The following is a 27,178-nucleotide window of genomic DNA, read 5'->3' on the forward strand; positions in this document are numbered from 1 at the left end:
AGTCAATTTGCTAAATTTATTCTGTGACCAATCTTTCCTGCAAAGAATCTAGTGTCACTGGCCAAATCTGGTGAGCAATACCCCAAGTAGCATTTGAGACTGTGAGTTAGAGTTGGGAAAGTTGTATGTATCAGTGGTTCATATCAAACCTGGGAATGAAAAGTTTGTAAGTATCATATTAATGGGGACTAATCAGTGCACTGTATATTAAGAGGGCCACCATCTAATCCTACCTTTAGAGCAGGTAGGTTTCCCAACCTATGAAATTAAAACCTCTATTTCCATCATCATTTTTTTTCTTAGTGGGGAAAGTTTTGTTTCTTATTTTGGCCCATAGTTTCAGGGTATATGTATTCATCATAGCAGGGAAAATTCTTTTGTGAAGATGGGAGCTTGTGGCGGCTGCTTCCTTTATAAGTACAGGCAGGAAGCCGAGAGACAGGTAGACTCGAATCCAGTGTGCAATAGCCCTCACAGCACCAAGGAGCCCATATCTGCCACCTAGAAAAGGTTTAAACCTTTAAACATTTAAAAAAAGATTATGCAGCCTCCCAAAATAGTATCATCAGCTAGTGACCAAATGTTTAACACAGGAGCCTGTGGGGAACATTTTACCTGCAAATCACAATATTTTGTCTAATACATAAAATAGCAAGAGGAAAATGATTCCAAGGGAAATGGAAAACAAGAGTTCAGGATGGCTTCAGCCAGGAATTTTTCAGGTTTTTATTCCCTATAGCCATGGCCTGACTGTGCTGGTTAACCTTGGCACAAACTCGAGTCATTTAGAAAGAGGAAATCTTGAATGAGAAAATGTCCCCATCAGATTGGCCTGTTGGCAAACCTGTAGTGCATTTCCTCTGATTGATGATTGACATGGGAGGGTACAGCCCACTGTGGGAGGTGGCACTCCTGGGCTGGTGGTCTTAGGTGCCATAAGAAATCAGGCTAAGTAAGCCATGAGGAGCAAGTCGGTAAGCAGCGCCCCTTCATGGGTTCTGCTTCAGTTCCTGCCTCCAGATTCCCCCCTTTCTGGAGTCCCTGCTCTCATTTCTCTCAGTGATGAACTTCTACATAGAAGTATAAGATGAAATACAGTTTCCTCCCCACGTTACTTGTGGTCATAGTGTTTTATCACAGTAATAGGAACACTCACTAAGACACTGACCGTCACTCATCATCAAACAGAAGTCAAGCGAATGTGGAGAAACGGTAGATCATAGCTCTTGAGTTCCAACTTTTAATCTTCCTTGCTTGGTGAACATCACTAAAAGCAGGCATTGGAGAGGAGACAAGTACCCAGTGACTTTTGGGGGAAAACTAGCCTGGATTATTTTAATGCAACCTCTGCTATCATGAGACGTTTTCAGAGACCATTTAGGTCTTAGCTTTAAGTTCAATAAAAGCAATGGAAAGCTTTTACTCCGTGTGCCATTTATGTTTGGGAATACAGAAGTGTCTAGTCTCCAGGGCACTTGGATATAAATGGAGTTCCTAATTGGCTTAAATAATAAAAACCCACAGTCAGATATAGAGGGAAATGCTGAGAGATCAGAGAGAAAAAGCAAGCCAAAGCCACCTTTACCTCATTAGCTTCCCAGCAGAAAAGAGAGCAAGTTCCTGTCTCTTCCCGCTTATATCATCTCTCTCTCTGTCTCTCTGTCTCTCTGTCTCTCTCTCTCTTCCTAGCCATCTCACTTCCTGTTTCTGCCTAGTCATATCACTTCTTGTCTGCCTGTATATCTAGTGGTAAAGCTCTATCCTCTGATCTTCAGACAAACGAGATATCACCACACATGCACACATGCTGTGTTGGGTACAAGTATTTCAGTAGCTCCTATGCTTCCTACTGTCTGACAGCAGGCAGTGAGGGACAGTGGGAGGTTTCAAAGTGTTCCTCAGTAAGAAGAACCAGCCAGGAGGCTACTAGCTGAAGAGGCAAGTTAGGGAGGGCCTGCACCCTTCAGATAAGTGATGCTGTCAACGTTCCCCCTTTTCCTGCAGAGAAGGCCCAGTGCACACACAGATTTTGCTGAGTGTACTTTGGGCGTTCATGGCTCGTGTATAAGACAGTCTATAAGCCTCACTTTCTTGACATTTCTTCTTGAAATGGAGGACAGGAGGGAACAAAAGAAAGAGGCTGTGTTAGCGAAGGCTCTTTCAGACGGCGACAGTTCGGAGCAGTCATTGCGAAGTATGCCACACTCCAGGCTTTGAGGAGACTGTAGGGATGCCCAGCAGGAACACATGCTGCCCCCTTTCTGCAATGAAATGCTGATAATTTTATAAGGAGGGGTAAATTACTGAACGAGAGACGGCAGCCAGTGAAGTTCGGATGAGAAAAGCAAATTTGAAAGAAATGCTACCTTATTTTAAAAGCCCATATTGTGAAGGCACAGCGAAGCATTTACATTTATTCCTTGACATAGAAATTCATCTTTTTCAGCCCTTTACTTCCTTAAAAGGAAGGGAAGCCAGTCACACGGCAACAGCCCCCATCCATGGTGACAGCTGCTCCGTGTTTTGATTTCTAACGCTTTTTAGGCTCTAAATTACATTTTTTTCATGGTGCTTTTTGTTCTTCTCCTTTGACCTCGCCTGGAAAATTTAAAGAGCATTTCTTTCTTTTTTTTTAACTTTCTCACTCAAAAAATACCTTAAAATTTTCTTTCCTAAATTCAAAGTACAAAAATAATAAAATTCTAAAAACTCTATGTGTAGGACACTTTGATCTGAAATTATGTAGGCAATATTATGACTAAAATCCATAGTGTAAGGCAATTGAATTTTACTTTCTGGAAACCCAAATTGCTCATATCTGGGGGAATGAAGAGGAAAAGGGGCGGGGAGGAGTAAGAAAATTCAAGGTGAGGGGATGAATATACCCAAGGTATGCTTTACACGAAAGCATATTCATGGAATCTATCGCTATGTGCAATGAATATAAACAACAAAATACCGTATAAAAAGAGAAACTGTCTGTCATGTCTTATATGCCTGGAAATGCATAGACTATACTTTTAAGTCCTAGACTTAGGCAAATCATGATCTACCGCGGACAAGTGCAGTTTTGACAGCTGGACTCTAGTTTCAGACTAGTTAGCAGAGCACCCAGGCAAGGCATCATGAATTTTGGGGGTGTCTAAAATACTGCCACTCAAAAGGTGGAAGGATGATGAAGCTTCTGAAAGCTATTTTGTTCTTGATCATTAGTCTGTGTTTTATGACAATTTGATGCTCATGAACAAGTTGGGGTGTTTGATTACTCAATGCATATAGTCACATAGATGTCTATGAGGCAATGGAATAAAGTCTCATGGAGTACAGTTATATACCACATACAAATATGTCAGTCAGTGCCAGATATTAGGTAACAGTGGTCCTTGATTATAATGGGGCATAACATTCCCTCTTAGTGACAACTTAAGCACTGTTGCCCTGTGATGCTGCACATTGTCCACTCATCTGTGATGATACTGGTCTAGATGATCACCTCTCCCGTAGGTCACATGAGCACACAGCACACATAGCTATGTGAAACGCATGCTCACTATTGAATGTTGTTATCCATTTTTGCATTTACTATACTGTAGTTTTTATTGGTAGAGTGCACTAGTACATATAATGTCACAGGACTGGAGAGGTGGCTCAGTTCTTTGTAGGATCCATGTTCAACTCCCAGCACCCACATAGTGGCTCAAACCCATCTAAAACTCTAGTTCAAGGGCATCTGGCGCCCTCTTCTGGCTTCTGCAGGTACTGTGTGCATGTGGTACATTGACATCCATTCAGATAAAACACTCACATATAACAATAAAATAAAATAAAAATAATATCACTCATAAAAGTAATCCTAGGAGCCACACCAACACCATCCTTCTCCAGCCTAGGGTGTCCTCAAGGAGCCACATGGAGTGATTGGCCTGCATGGTCTACGTTTGCTTAGGTCCAGAGTATGGTGCTATGTAAAGGAAGAAATGGCCATATTTACGGTTTTCAGAATATATCCCTGTTGTTAAAATGACAAATGTATTTGTTAGGCATCTAACAGAGTACAGCCCAACTTTAAGATTATGGTAGAGTGTTTTAATTGTGAAAATAATGAAGAACTGGGCCTGGAGAGATAACTCAGTGGTTAAGAGCACTGGCTGCTCTTCCAGGTAAGCTGGATTCGAGTCCCAGCTCCCACAGGGCAGCTCAGAGCCATCTGTTAACTCCAGTCCCTAGAGATCTGACGCCCTCTTCTGGTCTTTCTGGTTAACAGTGAGGCACGTGGTCATAGATGTGCACACAGGCAAAATATCCATACACATATAGGTAAAAAAATTAAAAATCAAATTTTAGCAAGCAAACAAAACAATACCTATCTCAAGAACATGGTAAATAGAGAATGAAAAGCAGAAGCTCATTTTTAGCACTATGTAAACCGCATTTCCAATGTTTATACAGAATTTAGAATAAGATAGTTTGACACATGCTGCTTCCAACCTTTCATTATTGCCGTGTGTGTATATGATGCGTGTGTGTGCGTGTGTGTGTGTGTGTGTGTGCATGTGTGTGTGTGTGTGTGTGTGTGCATGCGGCATGCGTGCTCCTGCGTGTGCAGGCATGAGTGTGCTGTGGCAGGGTGTGGGGCCAGAAGACAACCCCTCAGGCTGGCTTCTCTGCTTCCACCATGTTGGTTCCAGGGATCAAAATCAGGTCACCAGGCACACATGATGAGTCCTCTTGCCTGCTGAGCCATCTTGCTGGCCCAACATGCTGTGCTGGTTTTTTAATTTCGTACTACACTCTTCGAGCGGATTCTATTATTCTGAAATGCAGTTTTCCATTGCCTGGGGGAGCTAAATCATATTAAATGCTCACTCTGTGTCATATGCTCTTCTTGGCGCACCGCACGTAGCATCTCGTTTAATTTTTAGAGCTTTGTGAGGTATGGGTTCACATTAGTTATTTGACAGATGAGGCTTGTGAGGACCAGAAGGATGAACTCATTTATTATTGGTCACACAGTTGGTCACAATTTGATCTCTGGCAGTCTGACTTAAGTGCTCCCCTACTGACTGACTAGGTCTTTCAGGGGTTAAGACTTATACTCAATAAGTCTCTGTAGGAGTGATGAGAAAAAAACAAAACAGAAAACAAAACCATAACTATGACAGAGATAGCAACCCCATCTAGAACTCTGTTTCCTTCATCTGAAATTGAATGCAGATTAATCATGTATGACTTTCCATAACAGAGAATCATCATCTAGGAAACAAAGTTCATAGTTATAAAAATAACCAGTCTGAGCCTTGCTGATGACTATAGTACCTGAGGTTCTCTGGGCCTGCAGAGTTCTAGATCAGCGGCAGCTTGCCCATCATCAAGGGAGACCGACCGCCAAGTCACTGTGGGGACATTCTTCCGTCCTCTGCCCTGGCCACAGTGAAGCAGGACTATATCAAAAGACCAACCTCAGCGGACACCGGTAAACAGTGGAGACCATGCAGAGGCTGGCTCAGCCACCTGGGCCTTCTGCCAGGTTTTGAAATGGGCCAGGGAGACCTCGTAGCCACTGCTACCCTAGTAGTTCTACTTATAAGATGGGGTCTTGAAAGACCCCCCAAGCATAGGGTTCGATGGAAAGTTCCAATGGGCCTCGTCTCATCTTGAGATCTCTAATCCATGGGACTCTCACAGATTTTGAATGGACTGATTTTCACATTCACCACACTTTGGGAGTCTGGACCCAGGAAGAAACCTGAATCATGGACATTTAGCATAAGACAGGAACCGTGGAGACCAACTTGTCTTTCTCTTTATGGCTTGAAAGGTGAAATAAAGAATAAACAGATATCCCACGGCATGTCAGTGATAAATTTCTGCAAAATCATATTCTTTGGCTCTAATTTCAGAGATTTTAGTTGACTGACTCAACCTGCCTTCCAAGCACAGTGTCTGATCTTTCACATTTGCGGTCATAAGTTCTACTCTTCACATCGTGTCTTTGCTGGCAAGAGGGTTGTGGCTAAGGCCACCACTCTGACTCACAGTGCTCTGATTATACAACCAAATGCAACAAACCCCTATGAGGACGCATATAGCAATAATGATAATAATAATAATAATAATACCACTGCATTTAACACTAGATGCAATAGCGTTGGCTATTTCCTTAATATTCCTGACTCTTGAATCATCATGACACTGTTGTTTATGGACGGGTAATATTATAATTATGATCTTATTTTAACCCATATCCATAAGAAGCATGCACAGATGAAAACATGACATAAGTAATTTTCTGTCCTTTACCTTACTAACATTTTAATGTCGGTGTTGAGGGAGTTAATTTTGCTTATGGGATGTGTGTCGTAGACCAGGGATGGTTTTCAGAAATTTCTCCACACCCAGGGGGCAAGCGGAACAGGCTGTCAGGTTTCTGTGGGACGAAGCTTTGGCGCATGCGCATGCAATGGGTCTAGTGGGGACCTACCAGGAGCAGCTGCAGCAGCAGCACCAGCAGAAGCAGCAGGTGTTGTTGGGCCTCTGGTTTCCGGGTGCTTGAGACACAGCCTGTGTTCCTTCATTTTGGGATTGCTGCCTTTTTCTCATTTCAGCTGCTTCTGAAGCCAGCTGGCTGGAGGAAGACAGAAAATACAAGGTGTGAAAGGTGAGTGGGAGAAGCAAAATTAGACACAAGGAATCGGAAATGGAAATCCCAAAGCACTGGGATGATCTCGTCTCCCAACAAGCCCCAGGAGCTGGAGAGATGGCCCAGGGCTTAGGACCACTGGCTACTCCTGCAGAGGACCCAGGTCGATTCCTAGCACCCACAAGGGGGCTTGAGAGCGGCCTATAACTCCAGTTCCAGGAGATCTGATGCCCTCTTCTGGCCCCTGCAGGCACTGCACCCACTCACATGCAGTCAAAACACTCATGCACATAAAATAAATAAATCCAAAGCAGTATTTGGAAAAAAAAAGGCTCCAGAAGAATTAAGTTACAGTATCTAGGAATAGATGGGAATGCAGTTAAAGACAAAAATAAAAGATTAAAGCCTAAGAGAATGGACACAAGCAGAGGAGAAACAGAGTCCCCCACATGCAGGCCCCCCACCCCATTCAACAATTAGCCTGAGGAAAGAATTAACAGACTGTCAGGGACATGATATTTTAAGGGGAGTTGGCTGGGAACTTCTCAGAAGAAAACAAAACAGAGACTCACAGTAAAGGGACACACCACATGCTGAGCAGGATGAGTAAGGTAAACCCACACTTATGCATATAGTAAGACGCAGCTTTACAAAGCCAGTGGGGGAATGTGGGATCCATAACAGAGAGATAACGTTTTTATTGACAGAAGCTGTTAAAAAGCATGGTAATGGGGAAGAGAATGATATTTCCACATGCTGAGAGAGAATGGACACTCGGGAATCTTACATTCAGCTAAGTGAAAACCCAGGAGTGCAGGTTATTTCTGACAGACTCCCTATATTACTTAAGCCTGCTGTACTCTAGTCAGAGGGAAATGAAATCAGAAGTAGGAGCCACGCCCATGTTAACAATTAAGCATCGAAACTGGTTAAAAATATGAAACCAGGCTTCATGACTGGCTAAGACAGAGCCCCCCAAGTATCTCTGTTTGAAAGAATCAGATTTAAATTAAAAGCTACGTAAACTAGGAGAAGGGGACCCTGGCCTTACCTCCTGTTGAAACTGATCTTGAGACATCACAGTGTCCCTGTACCTTTTAATCCAAGAGACATATTTTCCCCTTGTTTACTGAACCGTGGTGGGTTGAATGTCAGACTGTCTCAGTAAAAGTCACCCTGAAGCTTAACGCCTCAACACGATGGCAGTAGGGATGGTGAATGCCCTAACACAAGTGATTGGATCACCCTGGATCTACCCTTGTGAAGACAGGAAGGAACTTCCAACAAGACTGAACTCATCACACAAGTGGGTTACTTTACGTCAGCTTGCCCCAGTCAACCGTTTCACACATGCCTACTTGCTGTCTGCTTCCTGCCCTGTGTTGACTTAGCATCAGAAAATAAGCAGATGCTGAGGCCCCATCTTCAAAGTTCCCAGCTCCCAGAACTGCAAGGCCCAAAGCAAGTTTTTCTTTATACATTGCTGGACTCCGGGTACTGTGTTGTGATGGGATAAATTTAGACACAGCAGGATTATTGGTAGCTTTCAGCATTAAAATGGACTGAACTTGTCACCCCCAGATCCACACATTGAATTCCTGTCCTGGTCCTTAGTGCGATGGGGGGGGGGGTAATCAAGTCAGGAGGATGGGTTCTATGTGAGTAAAATCATTACCTTTATACAGCACACCCCAGGACAATTCCTGCCTTCTTCCATGTGAGGATACTGATAGGAGCCATGGTTCATCAGAACTTGGCCAAACTGGACTCCAAATGCTGGTTCCCAGCCCATGAGACCATGAGAAACACACCTCCTTTGTTTACAAACTGCCCAGCCCATGGGAATAGGTTACAGCAGCCACAGTCATGGATGACTCTTGGAGGTACTGTTCTTGCTAGCTTTCCTGGGCACCACCCTCACCTGTGTCCTTTCTAGCTCCCTTGTCTCTTCCAGGACAACATGGGTGTTTTCTTTTTATTTCCTTACCTCCAAAATCAGGGTGGGCACAGGGACCTATCCTAAGAACAACACTGCGTTTGATTGTCTCTCTCTCTCTCTCTCTCTCTCTCTCTCTCTTTCTTTCTTCCATTCTTCCTTTCTTTCTTTCTGAAATCACTGATTCTATAAAAAGTAGATCTACTAGGCTTCTACCAAAACAAAACAAAACAAACCGACAACAACAACAACAACAACAAAAAACAAATCCTCAAAATGTGATGAATATGATGCCCAATTGAGATTTCCTTTTCCTTTCAGAATCCAGGACCTTCAATGCAGCCTCGTTGATGTCTCCTCATGGCTTTCTCACTGTGGCACCTCAAACGTAACACGTCCTAATCTACTATCTTTTTCCAAACCTCATTTCTCCCAGAGTTCTTAATTTCAGTAAGTGAAATAGCCATCATGCTGACCATGCAGACCAGCGTTCTGTACCCCTCTGAGAACCCTCATCCACAGATGGGCAAGTGTGAGGCCTTAACTGGTCTCCTCAGTCCTCCCCGTGGCCCTGCCTCCTCCATCCCAATGACTGCTAACACAGCAGCTCACTTTTCTTTAAAACACAGACCACGGAGGGTGAGGCCTTCCATGAGGGATCATCAAAGTCTGACCCTGGGGAGTGGGTAGGGGGGTGGGATGGGGGGCTGGTGGGGGGGGCATGGGAGGATGGGAGGGTATGTAAAATAAGATTGCTTTTAATTTAGATAAAAATTCATTTAAAAACAGACATAAACAGACCAATCATTTCTGCAGAGTCTTCCACTTGACCCTGCTCAAACATCTTCCGGAAGTTTCTCATTCCACTGAAGAGTGGAGCTGAACTTCTTGCCTTCATCATTTCTTAGACTAGTGCACATCTCTCCTCCCCACGTACTCTGATTAAATCGCTGACTGCCTGGCTACTCCTCAGCCATGTCTGGTACCCACATGCATGTTCAAGCCTTTATACTTCCTCCATCCTTGGGGCTCAACGCTGTCGTGTCGTGACGCAGATATTCTCCACGGAACATTCCATGACTGTTGCATCTACAGAGACCACTCATTCACTTCTATTATGAACTGTCATGTTTTCCCCTTAACTTTTCTCTCCACGGGGCACTGGACTCCGGCAAGTTTTACTCATTTTTCTAACCAAGTAGAAAGTAAATTTAACAAGGACAGGGAGTTTTTTTTTTCTGCCTTTCTTTTCAATGTTGTAGCAATGTGTGACATATGGGAGGCAGGCGGAACTATTTGTTAAGCTGGTGATGTTTACACATTGTCCTATTAACGACAAGGAAAAGACAATGAGGTCTTTTATACCCAACATTCAAAATTGTCAATTTCCTAGACAGCCAATTCAATTATGTAAACAGAAGTGAGTAGCACAGGAAAGGGAAGCATGTGTTTGCTGATTTATAGGTGGAGCGGTTGCCTACAAAGCAATTCCAAAGGACTGAGGGGACACTTCATCACAGACAGCCAATGAATCACTCTTGCAAAGCCAGTTTATTTCTAAAATACTGGTACTATGTCTAAAAATTAAATAAGTGCTTGGTGGAAAAACTATAAGGACTCTACAAAACATAGGGTCTGTTCTGAGATTGTCTATTTTCACAGAAAATGGCATCAAACATCTTTTGCATGTTAATTATCATCAAATCATTTGATAAATTCAGTGTGGGTATAATGAAAATATTAGTTATACCACTCTCAGAACTTAACAAAAGGATTAAAAAGACATAAAAACAACAATAACAAAGAGCATTGCAAAAGTCAGACACTTCTGGAAGTAACAACATAGAGGAGTGCTAGTCCCACCTATCCATGTAATACTATGACAATGAAAGATACATTTATTTCATTTTATGTATATGGGTGTTTGCCTGTATGTGTGTATGTACACCACATGCATTCTCCATGCCTGCAGAGGCCAGAAGAGGGCGTTAGATCCCCAGAAAGTGGAGAAACAGATTGTTGTGAGCCACCATGTATGCCCTCTAGAAGAGTAGCAAGTGCTGACTTATCTATTGAGCAATCTCTCCAGCCCCTACAATGATAATAATTTTGATAGTGCAGAACATCAGTGAAATAGATAAGTGGGCCAACAGAGCGAAATTCCCAGAGACTTGGGAAACAGGGTCAAACCCCATTGCAACCATGCCAAAAATGCATAATATTTCCTTCTTGTTCACAGCACACACCTGAAAATAATAGTGCTGGAGGGAACTGCCTGGGGTTTATCAGTATACCCAGAAGCAAAATCTGTATGACTCATCTTTTTATCTTCTAGACCTCATCAACTTCAGTTTTCAAGCAAAACAAATTTTAATGTCATAAATAAAACATGAAAGCATCGCGTTAAATGAAGCATAATTCTCAGATACTTTTGAATATGTGCAAGCCTTTTCTTTTCATCCCTCTCTTTGAATCTTCTGGAAAGGAAAACAGAAAAATCTGGTCCCTCCTTTTCAAAGAAGCTTGTACCTGCTCCAAACTAAGACTTTACATCAAGCTGCCGGAGAACACCCCAGCATCCAGAGCGCAGCAGAGCAGAGCTAGGCAAGTGTCCAGCTCACAGCCCCAAATGCTTCTCTCACAGGGGTCACATTCAGAAATGCTTCATTTAGTCTTTATAATAAGATGCTGGGAAGGCTGTGATGGAATCAGTATTAATGGTCCCAGCATCACCATCCCCTCTTCAAGGCCCAAACAAATTAGTTAATCAGGAAAACCCACAAATTAGGTACAGTGATTGGGGAGGGTTGTTTCTCTGTTTTGTAATACTCATGTTTCTGGGGAATATTAAAATTCTGATCTCAGTTCCAGCTGTGCATAATTATATTCTTCTATTTCTCCTTTTTCTCAGGTTCAGATGAAGTGATCAAAATCATTTTATAGGTTGGAGACATGGGATATATAAAACAATATAAAATTTAAAGGGATAAATTTAAGGATGACGATTTGAAGTCTCAAAGCAGCTGCTTCAAACTAAGATGGGAAAAACACAGCTTCACAGCACCAAATGAAAATGTCTGGGTTATCTTCAGGATTATATCAACCAACTGTGCTTTGTGACAAATGTAACAGTTAATGGGAATTGAGAATCCATTAACAGAAGGATATTTTCTAAGACAAGCTGAGTCAAGTTTTCTCTGGGATGGTTAAATATTATGTTCAATTCTTGTCACCACCACTTATAAAAATTTTTAAATGTGTTCAGAAACTAAGAGGTGGGTTTAGAAAGAAACTCACAATATTTTTGAATTTCATTTTTATAATAAAGACAAATACACTCTAGACAAAAAAAAATCATAACCCAGAATTTGAAATGCTTACTTGAGGATGAGAATATGGATTTACTTTGCAAGGATCACCAAATGTCCTTGCAAAGAAGATGGATGGACAAACGGAAGATACTGGGGCTTGGCTTAACTGTGGAGAGAGTTTCAAACGATGTCTTCTTGAGCCTTCAAGCCCAAGCTGAGCAATGCTTGAAGGAGGTTGACTTCTGGAGGTCTGAAAATCACAGGGATGCTTAGACTGAAACAAAACCCTGTCTTGGCTCCGAGGCCACATGTTCAAAATACAGCTGAGAGGAAGGCAGAGAACCCCTTGTTCATGTCAAGTCTACAGCTTCAAGGGTCATAGCATCAACAGTATTCCTCAAGTTTTGTTCAGTTACTTTGTTGTTCAATAACACTGTAAAACTCTTAAAAGAGGAACATGCTTGTGTGTGTGTGTATGTCTGTATGTGTATCTGTGTGTATCATATGTGTGTCTATATTTGTGTGTGTCTGTATGTGTATTTGTGTGTATCATATGTGTGTCTATATTTGTGTGTATCTGTGTGTGTGTCTGTATGTGTGTATGTCTGTGTATCTGCACGTGTATGATGTATGACTGTATGTGTATCTGTGTGTATCATATGTGTGTCTATATTTGTGTGTATCTGTGTGTGTGTCTGTATGTGTGTATGTCTGTGTATCTGCATGTGTATGATGTGTGTCTGTATGTGTATCTGTGTGGTGTGTGTGTTTGTATATGTATCTCTCTGTGTGTGATGTGTGTATATCTGTGTTGTGTGTGTGTGTCTATGTTTCCATATATATATGTATATATATATATACATGTGTGTGTGTGTGTGTTTTCTGGAATCACAGTGTTCTGTCTATAGTAGCAGATACATAATAAATAGTGATTACTGATAATGGTAGATAATGGCGATTCCTTCCTGATTGTTTCTCTAAGGCAGAGATCTGGAAATTTCACATGAAGTCTTCTAACTCTACATAAAGTACCTGTTGAATATGACTTTGTTCCTCACCTCTTCCCAAAGTCTCCCCCATCAAGGCTAAGTGTAAACTTCAACTAGAAAATTGAAGATGGCTAGAAGGAAAATGCTTGCATTCTACCTGCAAGTTTATGTAAAATTTGGACATTTTGATTCCAACTTTGGAAGAAAAAAAAGGAGTTCTTACATCTTTATATCTTCTTTAATGATTATGATACTGTGACGGCGAGATGATTCATTTTAGAAAATTATGAAGACTTGTGAAAGAACCGACTCTGTACATCAAAGTTAGTTCTTAGGCCAGAAAGATGACTCAGCCGGCAGGAGTACCTGCTACCCAAGCAAAAGGACTTGAGTTTACATCCTCAGAACACATATTAAAAACTGGGTCTGGGCAAGCATGTGCCTTTAACTCCAGAGCTGTGGGGGTGGCAGGACTAGGAGCAGAAGGACCTCTGGGTCTCACTGGAGGTAAACGTAGGTCCAGGTTCAATGCCACGCTAAAGTGTGTGCGTGAACAAACTCCTAGTTGGTATTGCCTGGGTCTAAGTCTTGTGTCTAACATTTGTAGGAAGACCTTCGGATAGTTATTTAACTTATGTCTGTGGCAGTTGCCTCACCGGCAGATAGAAATTAACAATAATAGAGCCTATCAGCCCATCAGTATAACTATGGCAATTAAAAGAATTTGATGCATCAAAGACTTGGACCAAATCCTTGGACTCACACTAAGTACCCGGTAAGTGCCAGCTCCGTCAGGGGAATACTGGAGCAAGTTGCTCCCCACGTGCCAAAAAGCTGGATGCCACAGTGTTTCCAGGCTACAGATGGCAAGGATTTTCATCAGTATCGTCTTTCCTAAGATCGTTTCAGTTCCTCTGTGATGGCTTTTTATGTGCATTGGTTAGAATCTTCCTGTCTCCAGGGATCTACACAAAAGCTTACTCACTGAAGAAGACCGAGGGGGTTGGCTCTTCCTATTCCACTTCCATGATGTAATTTTTATCGCGTGTAAATGGACTGAGTCCCGAGTGACTCACAGTACCCACAATCAGCTCATTATCCAACAATATGCATCGTTATAATTGTGGCCATCTCGTCATGTTTAGGGGAGGCGTTTCTACTCAGTTATGACCTTATTGATTCAATGTTGAGCCCCCAAAAGGTATTTGCTAGGTAAGCCAAACTTGCGAGTCTCTTTTTAGCAGTGTGGCAGACACGGAAGTAATTCACCACACAAAGATAATTATTTTTGTGATGTGGGTTTTCTTTTTTTTTTTCCCCCGCCTTTGAGAAAAGCAATGCCTCCATGAAAACTTTCTGCTGGGTTCTCTGCTTCAGCTCGGTCAGCATGTCTTTCTAACTGAGCAAGTCAGATGTCAGGGCAAACTTCTATCCCACGACTGCATATAAAACATTATACACACGCCAATTTTTAGGCTGGGAGGGTATATGTTTTAGTGTTGTCTAAAAAAAGTCAATTATTTTTAGAAAATAATTCTACTTATTATTGTGTGTGTCTGTGCACACTCATGCCATGGTGAACATATGAAGATCAGTCACAGTTGGAGGAAGGAAGTTGGTTCTTTCCTTCCACCATGGGGTGCCCAGGGATTGAATTTAAGTTGCCAGGTTTGGCAGCAAGTGCCTTTACCTGCTGAGCCAAATTGCTGGCGCCCAATACCCAATATTTTCATGAACGTATTAAGAAATATCAGCACTGGGGAGACAGATTGGTTAGCAAAAAGGCTTCCACACAAGCACAAGGAGCTGAGTTTGACCCCTAATCCTATCAGGCTGGTGTGGTTACACCACTTGTAATCCCAGTATTAGAGGGGAGACAGGAGGATCCTGAGGGCTTGCTAACCAGCTAGCCTAGTCAAACTGGGGAGCCCCCAGGACCCACTGAGACAGTCTGTCTCACAGAGTAAGGTGGATAGTGACTGAGGAGTGACATCTGAGGTACACTTCTGACACCCACCTGCATCCACACATACATATGCACACATACACAGGCATACATGTGCACACCTACTCAGAAAACCACCCAGGACTGGTTGACCTCTAGTTATCCCCAATCTTGCTTTTTGTGACTTCAGCTTTGCTCGATCCCGCACCATTGACCCCCAGGATGGGAACTCCCTTTGTGAACATATCCATGTGGTATGAGACCACATGTTTCTTCATAAAGCCCCAAAGCACTGTTGTCAATCAGCGTATAAACAGAGCATGGCCCACAGTTTCAGGCACCCACTGTGCAGTCTCTGCAGGTAAGGTGGGTCATGGCCGGACTCTCATCATTCCCTCTCATCTTTGTCCCCATTTGGGCAGAAGCAGGAGATTCCCCTCTGTGTCCATACAGTGTGGTGAGCCAGAAACGTGCAGCTGTGACTTGCAGATAGGTTATATTCTCTTGCTGAATTCAGGCTCCTCCTCTCCATCTCCCCAGCACCCTGAAGAGCTGCTTCTTCCAGCCAGTCCTGGCAGACACTCCCAGCCCCGGGAAGGACCCGGCCACTGCTTCACCTTGCCTGACATCACACTTTGATAGAGAGCTTTGCCATTTGAGATCTCTGCCAAAACTCTCACCATTCTCAGGGCAGAAACTGGGTCTGCCACCTCAGTGCTTTTGTTGCCCACGAGAGAAGAACCAAGATTCCCACTGAGCACCAAGAGTTTATCAGCTGCAACTTGTTTTTCTCAGAGGCAAAAAGATTTAAGTGAGAAAACATCTCTCAAAGGGATTTCACAATTTACAAGTAGCCACCAGTGTCTGTATTTTGCAATGTAGTATAATCTAGTATTTCATTTTCACATAAATTTTTAAAAGTTCAAATATAATTACATGGCCTTCTCTTCTTGTTGCTATTGTTGCCTAAAGCCATATCTATCTATACCTACGTGAATATGTAAATACAACCCGCTGAGTCCATTTAGACACATACGATTTAACATCAGCTATTTTGACACTCTTGCTTGTTTGTTTGCTCTATGAATATGCTTAACTGGTGAGGTTGGTTGTTGTATGTTAGAGAAGCGAAGCAAGAGAAAGAGAAGTTTCTTTTTAGCCAGGTGGGAATCCAGGCTCCCTCACAGAGGCCAGATTTCCACATATAAGGCAAAGGGAAAGATGATCCCATTGCTCAGACATTTAAGAGCACCTGGAAGACCATTAGATAAAATAGCATTTCTGGGTTTTGTTTGGTTTAGCTTGGCTTTAGAGATAAGGTCTCACTGTGTAGCGCTGGCTGGCCTGCAACTCACTATGTAGACCACTCACAGAGAAATTCACCTGCCTCTGCCTCCAGGGTGCTGGTATTAAAGACATGTGCTACCACACCCCACTACAATTGTGTTTTTTAAAATAGGATTTTGTGGCTGGGGAAACTGCTCAGTTGGTAAAGTACTTGTCATTCAAGCATAGGGCCTTTGTTTTTATCCCAAATACCTCCCCAACACACACACACACATAGCTAGGCATGGTGGCTCACTCCTGTAATACCAGTTCTGGGGGCTATGGAGACAGACAGATGACTCAGGTGTGCTGGGTAGCCAGCACAGTCTATTCAGTGAATTCCAGATGAGCAAGAAACACTGTCTTCAAAAACAAAGTAGAGGGTTCCCTACTTTTGTTCAAGGTTGTCCTCTGGTCTCCACATGCATACTTGTACACCCAGTAGCACATATGTATGTACACACACACACACACTGATTTTTACTTATGTTGCTCAGGATTTGAATTATTTTGGGACACCAGCATCACCTTAGGGTAAATGATTTGAAAACGGGGAAAATGCAGCAGGAACTACTTAGTCATAGACACTAGAATCTATTAGCATGGCCCCATTATAAACAGAGAAAGCCAGCATCTAATATAGAGCCACAGTGTGCTTACTTAGCAAAGTACCAAAAAAACACTCATCCGTATGACATAAGCCTTTTTGAAACCTACAAAGAACATGCCCTCTTTATTTCCATAAAGAAGATGGGCTAGGTTAAAATAAGATGAAGAAAGCAAACTTCAGACATGACTAAATTAAACAGAAAAACGAAACTGACTACGAATGAGAGAGTGTGGCAGAGCAACCTCCTTTAACTGTAACGCTTCATGCGGCTCTTAATGATGGCTATTCAAACAGGGCTGTTGCTATGGAGACAATGCACACCAGTGCTTACCATGTAGAGGGAAAAACATGGCCACTGTGCGGGAGGATCCGTGGAGACCTGAGCACATTGTGCATGTCCCCTCGATGCCCAGGTTTAATGTAGCATACGTAAACGTGACTCAGCTATCTTGTGCTTTTCTATCAAGGCAGGCACCTTTGTTTCTCTCTCTCAGATCACAGCACCTTGGGTTTTGAAGATTAACTCTGCTTTGGAATACTCCCAGATACATTTAGCGCAGCAGGTGCCGTATGGTCAATTCTTTCCATAACTAAATGGCGTCCACCTAAACTAATAGATATCTGAAGAGTGTCTACAAAGCTATGATCAAATAAATGAGTAGTCTTTTCAGAAGCCACGCGATGCAAAATCAGCCCTAGAGAATTTATACCATCTTTCCCTACAGTCCATGACCTTACCATATATTTAATTAGGAGAGTGTACTTTTAGCAATAATGCATGTTCAGCATACTAGCCCTGACTTGTTACAGAGTTCATAGCAGTTTCATCTCGTTTTGTAAAATAAACACACTAACATACAGGAAATACCCAAGTGATAGAACCCATTTAATCAGCATTTGTCTTACACATGGCCAAACACAGAGGTCAGTGACCATCAAAGCCTGGGCTTGCCAGTGAAAGGTTTCACCCCACAGCCAGGCAGCAATTCCCAGACTCCCAGGAAAACACTCTCCAAACACAGACCTGAAGATAAGCGGTAAGACAGCAGGATCCCCCTCTTGTGTTGGGTGGGGAGGAACTATGATGCTTTCCTCTAGCTTTGCATAGGCATGCGTGAGCTTCAGTGCAAATGCCTGCATGAGCATCGGTCCCGATGGGTCTAGCTCACAGAAAGACATAAACAAAGCTGTGGAGGCTGGGAGAAGCGGATCTTGGTAGTAATATTTGAGACTTAATCAGATAAAGCATACATAGAAAGCACTCTGTGATGCTGCAGGGTTGTTGCGAAGCTACCAAACAATTCTTATAAAAACTATTAGCTAGCAGATGCTCAATTACCACTCCTCAAGTTATCAACATAAATACTTCCTCTAGATACCTTGTTATTTCTTAATGTCTGGGTTAGAATGCCACTTTCTCACTATTGCCTGTGAAAGGTCAGTCATGCAACAAGACTTCTGTTGACTACCCTGACAATTAATAATACAATGCCAAAATGCAATCCCTGATTAGTTTTTAAATAATAGTTGATGAATATAAAATCACTCTATCAAGTGGCTGTGAAGTTTTTAATGTGTACTCACACAGTTATGGTACATTTTTGGTTGTAGGTCCGTGGTTCCCAACCTTCCTAATTCTGTGACCCTTTAACATAGTTCCTCATGTTGTGGTAAACCCCAAACATAAAGTTATTTTATTGCTACTTCACAACTTTAATTTTTCTGTTACAGATCATAATGTAAATATCTGATATGTGACCCCAAAGGGGTCATGACCCACAATTTGGAAACCACTGTTGTAGCTCAATAACAGCTTTTTGCTAACGAGAACAGATAACACAGAGTAGCTGTATTTCAGCACTCAACTACAAACCAGAACTACCACTTTTATGGAGTCCTGCTATACTCTCTATGGCCCTCTAGCTGTTTGGGAAACCATGTTGAGTCCTAGGACAAGCAATTATAAAAATCAAGATAATGTCATTGTCTAGTTGATGGAATTCTTGTGGGGATTAGATGAAAACCAGTGCAGTAATTGGCACAGTACTAGACCCATGATGAGTCTAGTACTGTATACAAATTCTCTCTGTTTTTAAGCTTTTATGCTTTCTCTACATGTGATTGGAAGGTGAAAAATCTTCCAAATTATTATTTATATCTGTAGCATCTAGGGCAGTGTCCAACTGCCATAGGGAGATCAGTTAATGCTGGAGATTTCTCACGTAGAAATAGAAGTATGTCTGAAGCATAGGGAATGTATGAACCATTCACACACTGTTGGAAAAGTACCAGGAAACTGTCTATTCCATGTAATTCACAGCCATCCAAACTTTAAACTCATAGGAAGATGCAGTGAAGTCAACACAGCCCTCAGCAAAAGTCAGGGTGTCACTGAGGCTGGTGGACATGGATTTCGTAACTAAACAGAGGTGAGGTGCAGACACTTCTTTCACTACTGAGGACTGTCTTCACACATTCTCATGCAATCTCCAGTGCAAACCCATGAAGTAAGCACTGCTGTTTTATCACCAGGAAACCAGACAGATCACCCAGACACTGGGTACTCTGCTAATACCAAGGTTTAAATTAAAACTGCCTGTCTCGAGGGTCTATGGTCTTTCTTTTTGAGGGGACAAACTTCTAGGACAAAACCTGTAGAGGGTTTAAGAAGTAATCATCACCAAAAATAACCTTCTGGCAAATGTCGTCCTAGGTAATGGGTATATTCCAGGTGCCCTGTAGGCTATGGTCGTCTATGCTGTCAGTTCTCAAGCGTCATGGCACTATGGCTTGGAACCACCAGAGTTACTTATTTGGGAAGCCTATTGAGATACCTGTTAAAGTTCTGTCTCAAAAGTAAAGTATAGTGCTTGGGTTTCCATTTCATACAAGTTATGGAACATTTAATCTAAATTTAAAGTAAATTGATTCGCCAATTTAGGAAACCAGTGAAGACACACAGATACTTCTTCCACGCAGCTTCCGTGGGGCCGGAAGAGAAAGCATCTTCCTGCTTCTCATGTTAATGACTGTCTGCATGGGCTCACAATGAAGAAACATCCCCGTCATCACACAAATGTCTCCCCACAGGGATTCTGCAGTATTTCAGAGAACAGGGTAAATGCAGCCATTTGAATTGCACTAAGGAAAAGTGTCTGTGTTTATTTTATTTCATTTTGGTGTGAGGGCACACATGCCATAGTGCTCAGGCAGACAGAAGACAAGCTAGCACTGGTTGGGTCTCTCCTTCCACTATGCTCCAGGCATTGAACTTAGGCTGTCAGGCCTGGTGGCACACCCTCACCCACTGATCCATGTCTCCAGCCAGGGGAAAACATCACTTATTCCTGTCACTGTCTTGCTCTGCTGAATGCCCCCTCAGTCCTCCTCAGCCTGGCCAGGAGATGCAGGGAAGCAGGCTTGCCTCACTTCAGACAGCTCTGGGAACATCCGCTGCTTTTCTGTCCCCAGTTTCAGCTGTCACTGACATACCTTTGCTGCCACCAGGACACTGAAATCTCCAGAGGGTAGTCAAGGCTGTCTGAGGTAATGGCAGTAGAGTCAAATTTTAATAATAGGTTTTAAAAAAAAAATAAACAGGTGTGGTCAAATACAGGGAAACCCCAAGGTATGGTGCACCACACAGGAACTAGGGGATAGGTAAGGAATCAAGTGACCACCGAGTCACAAGGCACAGGAGAGACAGTGACTGACAGGAGCTCGGGTCAGATGGGCCGGTGTAGGCAAGCCTCTGTCTCAAGCACTGGCCTTACAGGGGGCAGTGGCCTGCCCTGGGGATTGTACACTTCAGACAACGAACCCCAACTCCTCCCAGTGATCTGCACTCAATCTGTTGGTAGTGCTGACTCCTGGCTAATGCTAGTAAAGACTCTCTTTCACCACCAGGCTCCTGGGACAGAGCGGAGCAGAAAAGAGAATATCCTGGAAGAGCAAGTATTGGAAATCAACTCATGAGGGTGACTCTGTTCCTGGATGTTTTTGTACTCAACAACTTGTGACAAAATATTCCTGACTGTACGTCACTCTCATGGTTAGTTTTAACTGTCAACTTGACCCAATCTAAAATCACGTGGGAAGAGAAACTCAGTGAGGGACTGTGTAGATCAGGTTGGCCAGTGAGTGTGTCTGTGGGGACAGTCTTGATTAAGCTAATTGATCCGGGATGATGCAGTAGCCTGTAGCACAGTTTCTTGGGTTTGTGCCCTGGACTGTCCATGAATAGAGAAAGTAAGGTGAGCCATGGACACAGGTGTGCCCATTCCCTTTCTGCTCCTGACTGTGGATGTGATTAGCTGCTCTAAGCCCCTGCCTCGACTTCCCCATGATGATGGCTATAAACTGGAGTTATAATCCAAATAAACCCTTTCTCCTCCCCAAGGAGGAGTTGCACCCCCTCGAGGAAACAGCTGTTTTTAACGAGTGAGATAAATTTCCTGCATTTCCCAAGCTGTGCCTTGTTGACTAATGGTTCACTGCTGGCTGTTCACTTCCCCGTAATCACTCATCCAAAAGTCAGCAGAGTGCGGTGGATCCCAGGGCAGCTTTTGAATTTTGATGGCAGGCAAAAATCAACTCAATAGCAGTCTATTTCTCTTAATAATATATTGCCTGCATAATTTTGGCCCTGCCTCCCTTGTTCTTAATGAGGCACATTAAATACATTATTAAGAACTCTATCCATCTTCAACAGCTTCCTCCCTGGAAGTCACCCTGTTAATCAGGATAGACGGCAGGCTCAAGGGACCCTCCAGTTAGGATTTTGATGTGACTGTGAAGTACATGAAATGACACTTTTCCTTAATTCTCTAATTGGCAGGAAGGGAGATTTCCAACCACAAATGTCAGGCGTGCAGAAACTATAAACACGGTGTGGTTTATTAGAAACTTCTACCACACCTCAGTAAATGGACTTTACGAGGGATCTTTATCATCACCACTAACAGGCTTTATATGTTTGGCTGTGTGTGTGTGTGTGTGTGTGTGTGTGTGTGTGTGTGTGTGTGTGTGTGTGATGATAGCAATTCATGATTAATACCAAAGATGATGTATTGACTGGTGATGGTTGGGGAAGGGATGAGAGTCTCTTTCGAAGTAACCTAAAGGAGAGAAGCTTGGTAAGGCTAAGAAGGTGGTTCAGTAGATAAAAGTTTTGCTGTAGGTGCAAGTGGCATGACCTGAGTTTCAATTTCCAAAATTCATATACAGCTGGGTATGGCAATGCTTGTCTGTAATTTCAGTATTCTTAAGGCGAGGTGGGAGGATGCCTGAAAGCTAGTCTGCAGATGACAGCAATTAACGAGACAGAGCCTGCTTCAGACAAGGTGGACAGTGAGGGCTGACACTCAAGACTGTCTTCTGACCTCCGTATGTGTGCATACACAGAGAAACATTCATGCTCGCACATACCATATACATATGGAAAGAGAGAAAGGAGAGAGGAAACAGAGGGAGAGAAGAAAGGGAGAGGGGAGATGGGAGAGAGGGATGGAGGGAGAGAAGAGAAGAGAAAAGGGAAAGGGAAGAGGAGAGAGACAGAGAGATAGAGACAGAGAGCCTGGAAAGCAGAGGCCATATCTGCTATAGTTAGTGTGGTTCCATATGGAATCATAAGTTTGCCTTTCCCTGATGCTAATCAGAACAGAGAACAAAACTGGGCAGATTATTTCAACTGTTTGACTTTACAAAATGAGCTGTAAAAAGGAGTCCACAGATTTTCATGTATCACAGATTATTTACATAGATAAAATTGTACAAAAGACTTGAAAATAGCTTCACTTACTATTAGCCAAAATTCCAATCTTATTTGTCACAGGTAAAGTTAGACAAATACTGACACTATTTACAGAGAAAGTTTGAAAATAAATACCAAAATGAAAGTATATTTTGAAGTAGCATTAGAAGGAAGGTATAGCCGTTTCCAAAATTCATTATGACTTTAAAAATATGCCCCAGGCAGGGCATGATGGTGCATACCTTTTATCCCAGCACCAGGAAGCATACACAGGCATAACTGCATGATTTCATGGCCAGTCTGATCTACACGTCAAGTTCCAGACCAGTCAAGGCTACATGGAAAGACAGTATCTCAAAACAACAAAAGTTAGGGAGGCATGAGTGGGAGGTTGGGGTAGTGGTGCTGGAGATGGTTCAGTGGTTAAGAGAACTGTCTGTTCTTCCAGAGGACTGAGGTCCAATTCCCACCACCCGCATGGTGGCTCACAACCCTCTTTAACTCTAGTCCCAGAGGATCTGACACCCTCTTCCGGCCTCTGTGGGCACTGCACACGTGTGATACAGTCATACACACAGGTCAAACACTCATACACCTAGAATTTAAAAAATGCTCAAACAAACACAAAAACAAAACAACTAAACATGTTCCAGATAGAAAACTGAAATTTTAAGTTCTACAATAGAACAGGAAAATTCAAGTGAAGTCATCCACAATCTGGGAGAAGAGCAAGCCTTGCAAGCCACACTGAAATTATGTAGAGAGGCTGGATCTGGAATAACTAAAACAAAACCCAGTGCTATGTGCACAAACAATGACAGGCTGTGAGAAAACAGTGCTGTTTATGGGGTAGAGGTTAATTCTCAGATAATAGAGATGTCTTAACCAGAAAGAAAAGACAAAAAGTCTAATAAGGATGGAAAAGAATACATACACACAAAACAGATGTATAGTTGTGTTTTAACATAGAATTATGGGTTGGAGAGATAGATCAGTGGCTGAGTACTGATTGCTCTTACAGTCGGCCATTGTTCAATTCCCAGTATTCATATGGTAGCTCACAAGTGCCTGTAATTCTAGTTCCAGGGGATCTGATGCTCAATTCTGGCTTCTATAGGCACCAGGCATGCACGTGGCGCCAGTACATGAATGCAGGCAAAACACTCACATGCATAAATGAAGACAAATAAATAATCAAGCAAAAAGACATTGAGACATGATGATGAGATAGGTCTGTGAGCCTCATGACCTGAGCTGTTTCCCTGGGTCCTACACAGTGGAAAGAGAGAAGCAACTCACCACCTCACCCCTGCCCCACATTAAAACTTAGCAGAAGAAATGAAATCTAGCCTTGTTTATAAAGTAAGCTGCCACAGGAGCTCACTGAAGCCCCATGTTTTAAACACAATGCAAGAATCAAGATCTGGACAACACACCCCCTTAGAAAAGCTGGCATAAAGAGTGAGGTTTCATGACTCCAGGAGAGATGGCAAAACGGTTCAACCCTTGCGGAGGAAATAGATTGTGTGCAAGGACCCATGGGATGCAGCCAGTTCCACCTCCAGGAGTCTACTGAGAACACTCATTGCTACAAGTGTGAAACAGCTCAGTTCCCAGTTACACAGTGCCGTGCTCACTGAGACAGAAGACCCAGCTGTCCATCAAGATGAGGGCTGGTTGAATAAACTATGGTGTATGTTCTGTGGGTAGTGTTAGCCAAATCATTTTCCCTTCTGGGTGGATTTTGTTTAACTCTCACTCTGTGCTCCTGGCAACTCCACAAAGTTAGAATGCTCACTATAGCCTAGTAATGCTGCCTCTGCTATAAACAACGGCAGCTTATAAAGTGAATCTTGACGGGAAGGTAGTAACAAGTTAGATAAACTTTCACCTAAGATGTTAGCCTTATGACTGATAGTTACAGTTAAAATTATGCCTAGTGTGGCCAGATGTGGTAGTGCACACCTTTAATCCCAAAATCAGGGAGGCACAAGCAGGTGGAATCTCTATGTGTTCAAAGCCAGTCTGGAATTCTAGTGCAGTAAGGGCTACATGGTGAGATCCTGTCTCAAACAAAGTGTGTGTGTGTGTATTTGTGTGTGAGTGTGTATATGTATGTCTTTGTGTGTGAGGGTGTATCTGTGTGTGTATGTGTCTGCGTATGCATGTGTTTGTGTGTTTCTGTATGTGTATATATCTGTGTTTGTGCCTCTCTCTCTCTCTCTCTCCCTCTCTCTCTCTGTGCGTGTGTGTGTGTGTGTGTGTGTGTGTGTGTGTGTGTGTATGGATTATTACTAGTTCTCTCTTCTGTGGGAACCAGGAGCCGCCCTGGCCTCCCCATGCCTCCCTCCTCTTGTCTGATGTGGACCTCATTTGCTAGCTCCTGAGATGTGCCACCAGAGGAACAGAGCTCCTGAGCTGCCTTCTGGGCTATGGACAGCAACTTGGCTGCTGCAGGGATTGTTTCTGAGAGCAACAAGGGTGCTGCCTTCAGGCTCCTGTTGCTTCTGCTTCTAAGTGAATGGGTAGTCTTTTGAGAGGATGGGTAGTCTTTTGAGTGGATGTAGTCTTTTGAGTGGACGGGTAGTCTTTTGAGTGGATGGGTAGTCTTTTGAGTGGACGGGTAGTCTTTTGAGTGGACGGGTAGTCTTTTGAGTGGACGGGTAGTCTTTTGAGTGGACGGGTAGTCTTTTGAGTGGACGGGTAGTCTTTTGAGAGGACGGGTAGTCTTTTGCGTGGATGGGTAGTCTTTTGCGTGGATGGGTAGTCTTTTGCGTGGATGGGTAGTCTTTTGAGTGGACGGGTAGTCTTTTGAGCGGATGGGTAGTCTTTTGTGTGGATGGGTAGTCTTTTGAGTGGACGGGTAGTCTTTTGAGAGGATGGGTAGTCTTTTGCGTGGATGGGTAGTCTTTTGAGAGGATGGGTAGTCTTTCGAGAGAATGGATAGTCTTTTGAGTGACTGGTAGGCAGAGCCTAAGAAAGTTCCCTGGGGAGGCACTGCATATTCATAAAGTGGAGACCTGTGTACCTGAAAGAAAAGGAAAATAAGGAAGATTCTCTGAGCTGGTGTGGAATAATTCATAGCGCACGTATTAATGCACAAAAGGACAGAAAAACAGTGTGTCCTTCAGTGTATATAAATGAATATGTATAAATGAGAAAAAAAGATACATGTGTCACAGACACATAAATACAATGCCTGAATGTTTGCCTACTATATATATATATGTATGTATATATATATATATATATATATAATGAAACAGAGAAGAGAAACCATACAACAAAAGGATCACTGCAATGAAACAGGAGGAACTGGACAGTTAGAAGCAGAGTTCTCAGAAAATAACTGTTTACATTCATTTTAATTTTGAGCTTTGTTTCTCATGTTCAAAAATCAATCAATAAATAAAACTACAAAAATCAATTAGAATCATAAACCTAGTACTGTCAGACTTTCTCTCTGTAGCTCTGGATGTCTTGGAACTCACTCTGTAGACCAGGCTGCCCTGGAACTCACAGAGATCCGCCTGCCTCTGCCTCCCAAGTGCTGGGATTAAGGGTGTGCACCACCACTTCCCGGCTATATTTCCTGTGTGTTTTTTACACATCTAGTAATGTCACATCAAATACTGAAGGCTGGAAGTTAGTTTTGGCTGGAGTTAGTTGGACTTTGCTCTGGTGGACTGATAAACTACTTATAGAGATATCAGCATGATCCGCTAAGGCCCATTTTCCATTTATTAGCATGGGGCCAGATTGCATCACTCCAAGCATTGCAGTCCTAGCAGATGATCCAGTGGTGTAGGCAGCTACTGTGGATTCTCTAATTCTAGCTATCTAGAGTTTTAGTTGTCTCCTGCCCACTCTAAGTACTTGGTTTATAATTCTCTGTCTCTGTCTCTCTCTCTCTCTGTCTGTCTCTCTGTCTCTGTCTCTGTCTCTCTCTGTCTGTCTCTCTCTCTCTCTCTGTCTCTCTGTCTCTGTCTCTGTCTCTCTCTCATTGTGAGTTTCACCTTCCTTATTCATAGTCTGGTACTCAAAAAGAGACCGTATTCAGAGTTCTGGAGTTCTTTTTCATTCTGTACTCTTCTCCACAAATTCCACCCTCTGTGTCTGCCAGCATGGACATGCATCTCTAAGTAAATGTGCATCCAAATCCTGTAATGAGGTTGAGACAGTTTTCTTTATTAGTTTTCAGGAAAGGCGATTTATGAAAATAATTATAGTTGAATAATCCATTTAAAGGTTCCCTTCTGTTAAAAGTGCCAAAACAGAGCAATGCCCATGCTGTGTCGATGGGAATTACATGTTTTCTAATTTCATAACTGATGGCTCATTTCCTCCAGGAAAACACGCACAAGGAAAAGTTGGCAGAATGGTGAGTTGTTTTATGGAAATAAGGCTATTAGTACTAATTTAATGGACACAATCCATTAACTTCTGGACAATATTGATGAAGGAGAAGAGAAAGAAACAAACCAGCAAAGAATCAGCAATTACCAGTCTATGCTCTCGACCTTGGAACTGGATGACCAGAACGGCTAGAACATGCATTAAATCCCAGCACCAAAAGTTCCATTCTAGCAAAGCAGGAGATGACAAAACACATTTGCTTGACTAATTGAGGCTACAGACTAAATGGCATCCTCATCTTGGCTAGATGATG

At 42.8% G+C, this 27,178-nt stretch overlaps 1 protein-coding gene across 2 annotated transcripts in view; it reads right to left on the reverse strand.

Annotated features, from left to right (window-relative positions):
• Rgs17 (regulator of G protein signaling 17) overlaps positions 1-27,178 on the reverse strand; it is an 81,713-nt gene that overhangs the window by 23,223 nt on the left and 31,312 nt on the right. For both annotated transcript variants that reach the window (XM_040758185.1, XM_040758186.1), the window contains exon 2: positions 6,482-6,625. In XM_040758185.1, coding sequence (XP_040614119.1) covers positions 6,482-6,600 — 119 coding nt within the window. In that variant the 5' untranslated portion in view covers positions 6,601-6,625. The remainder of the gene's footprint in view (positions 1-6,481; positions 6,626-27,178) is intronic.

This window comes from Mesocricetus auratus, unplaced genomic scaffold (genome assembly GCF_017639785.1).
Source record: "Mesocricetus auratus isolate SY011 unplaced genomic scaffold, BCM_Maur_2.0 Super-Scaffold_100018, whole genome shotgun sequence".
NCBI lineage: Eukaryota > Metazoa > Chordata > Mammalia > Rodentia > Cricetidae > Mesocricetus > Mesocricetus auratus.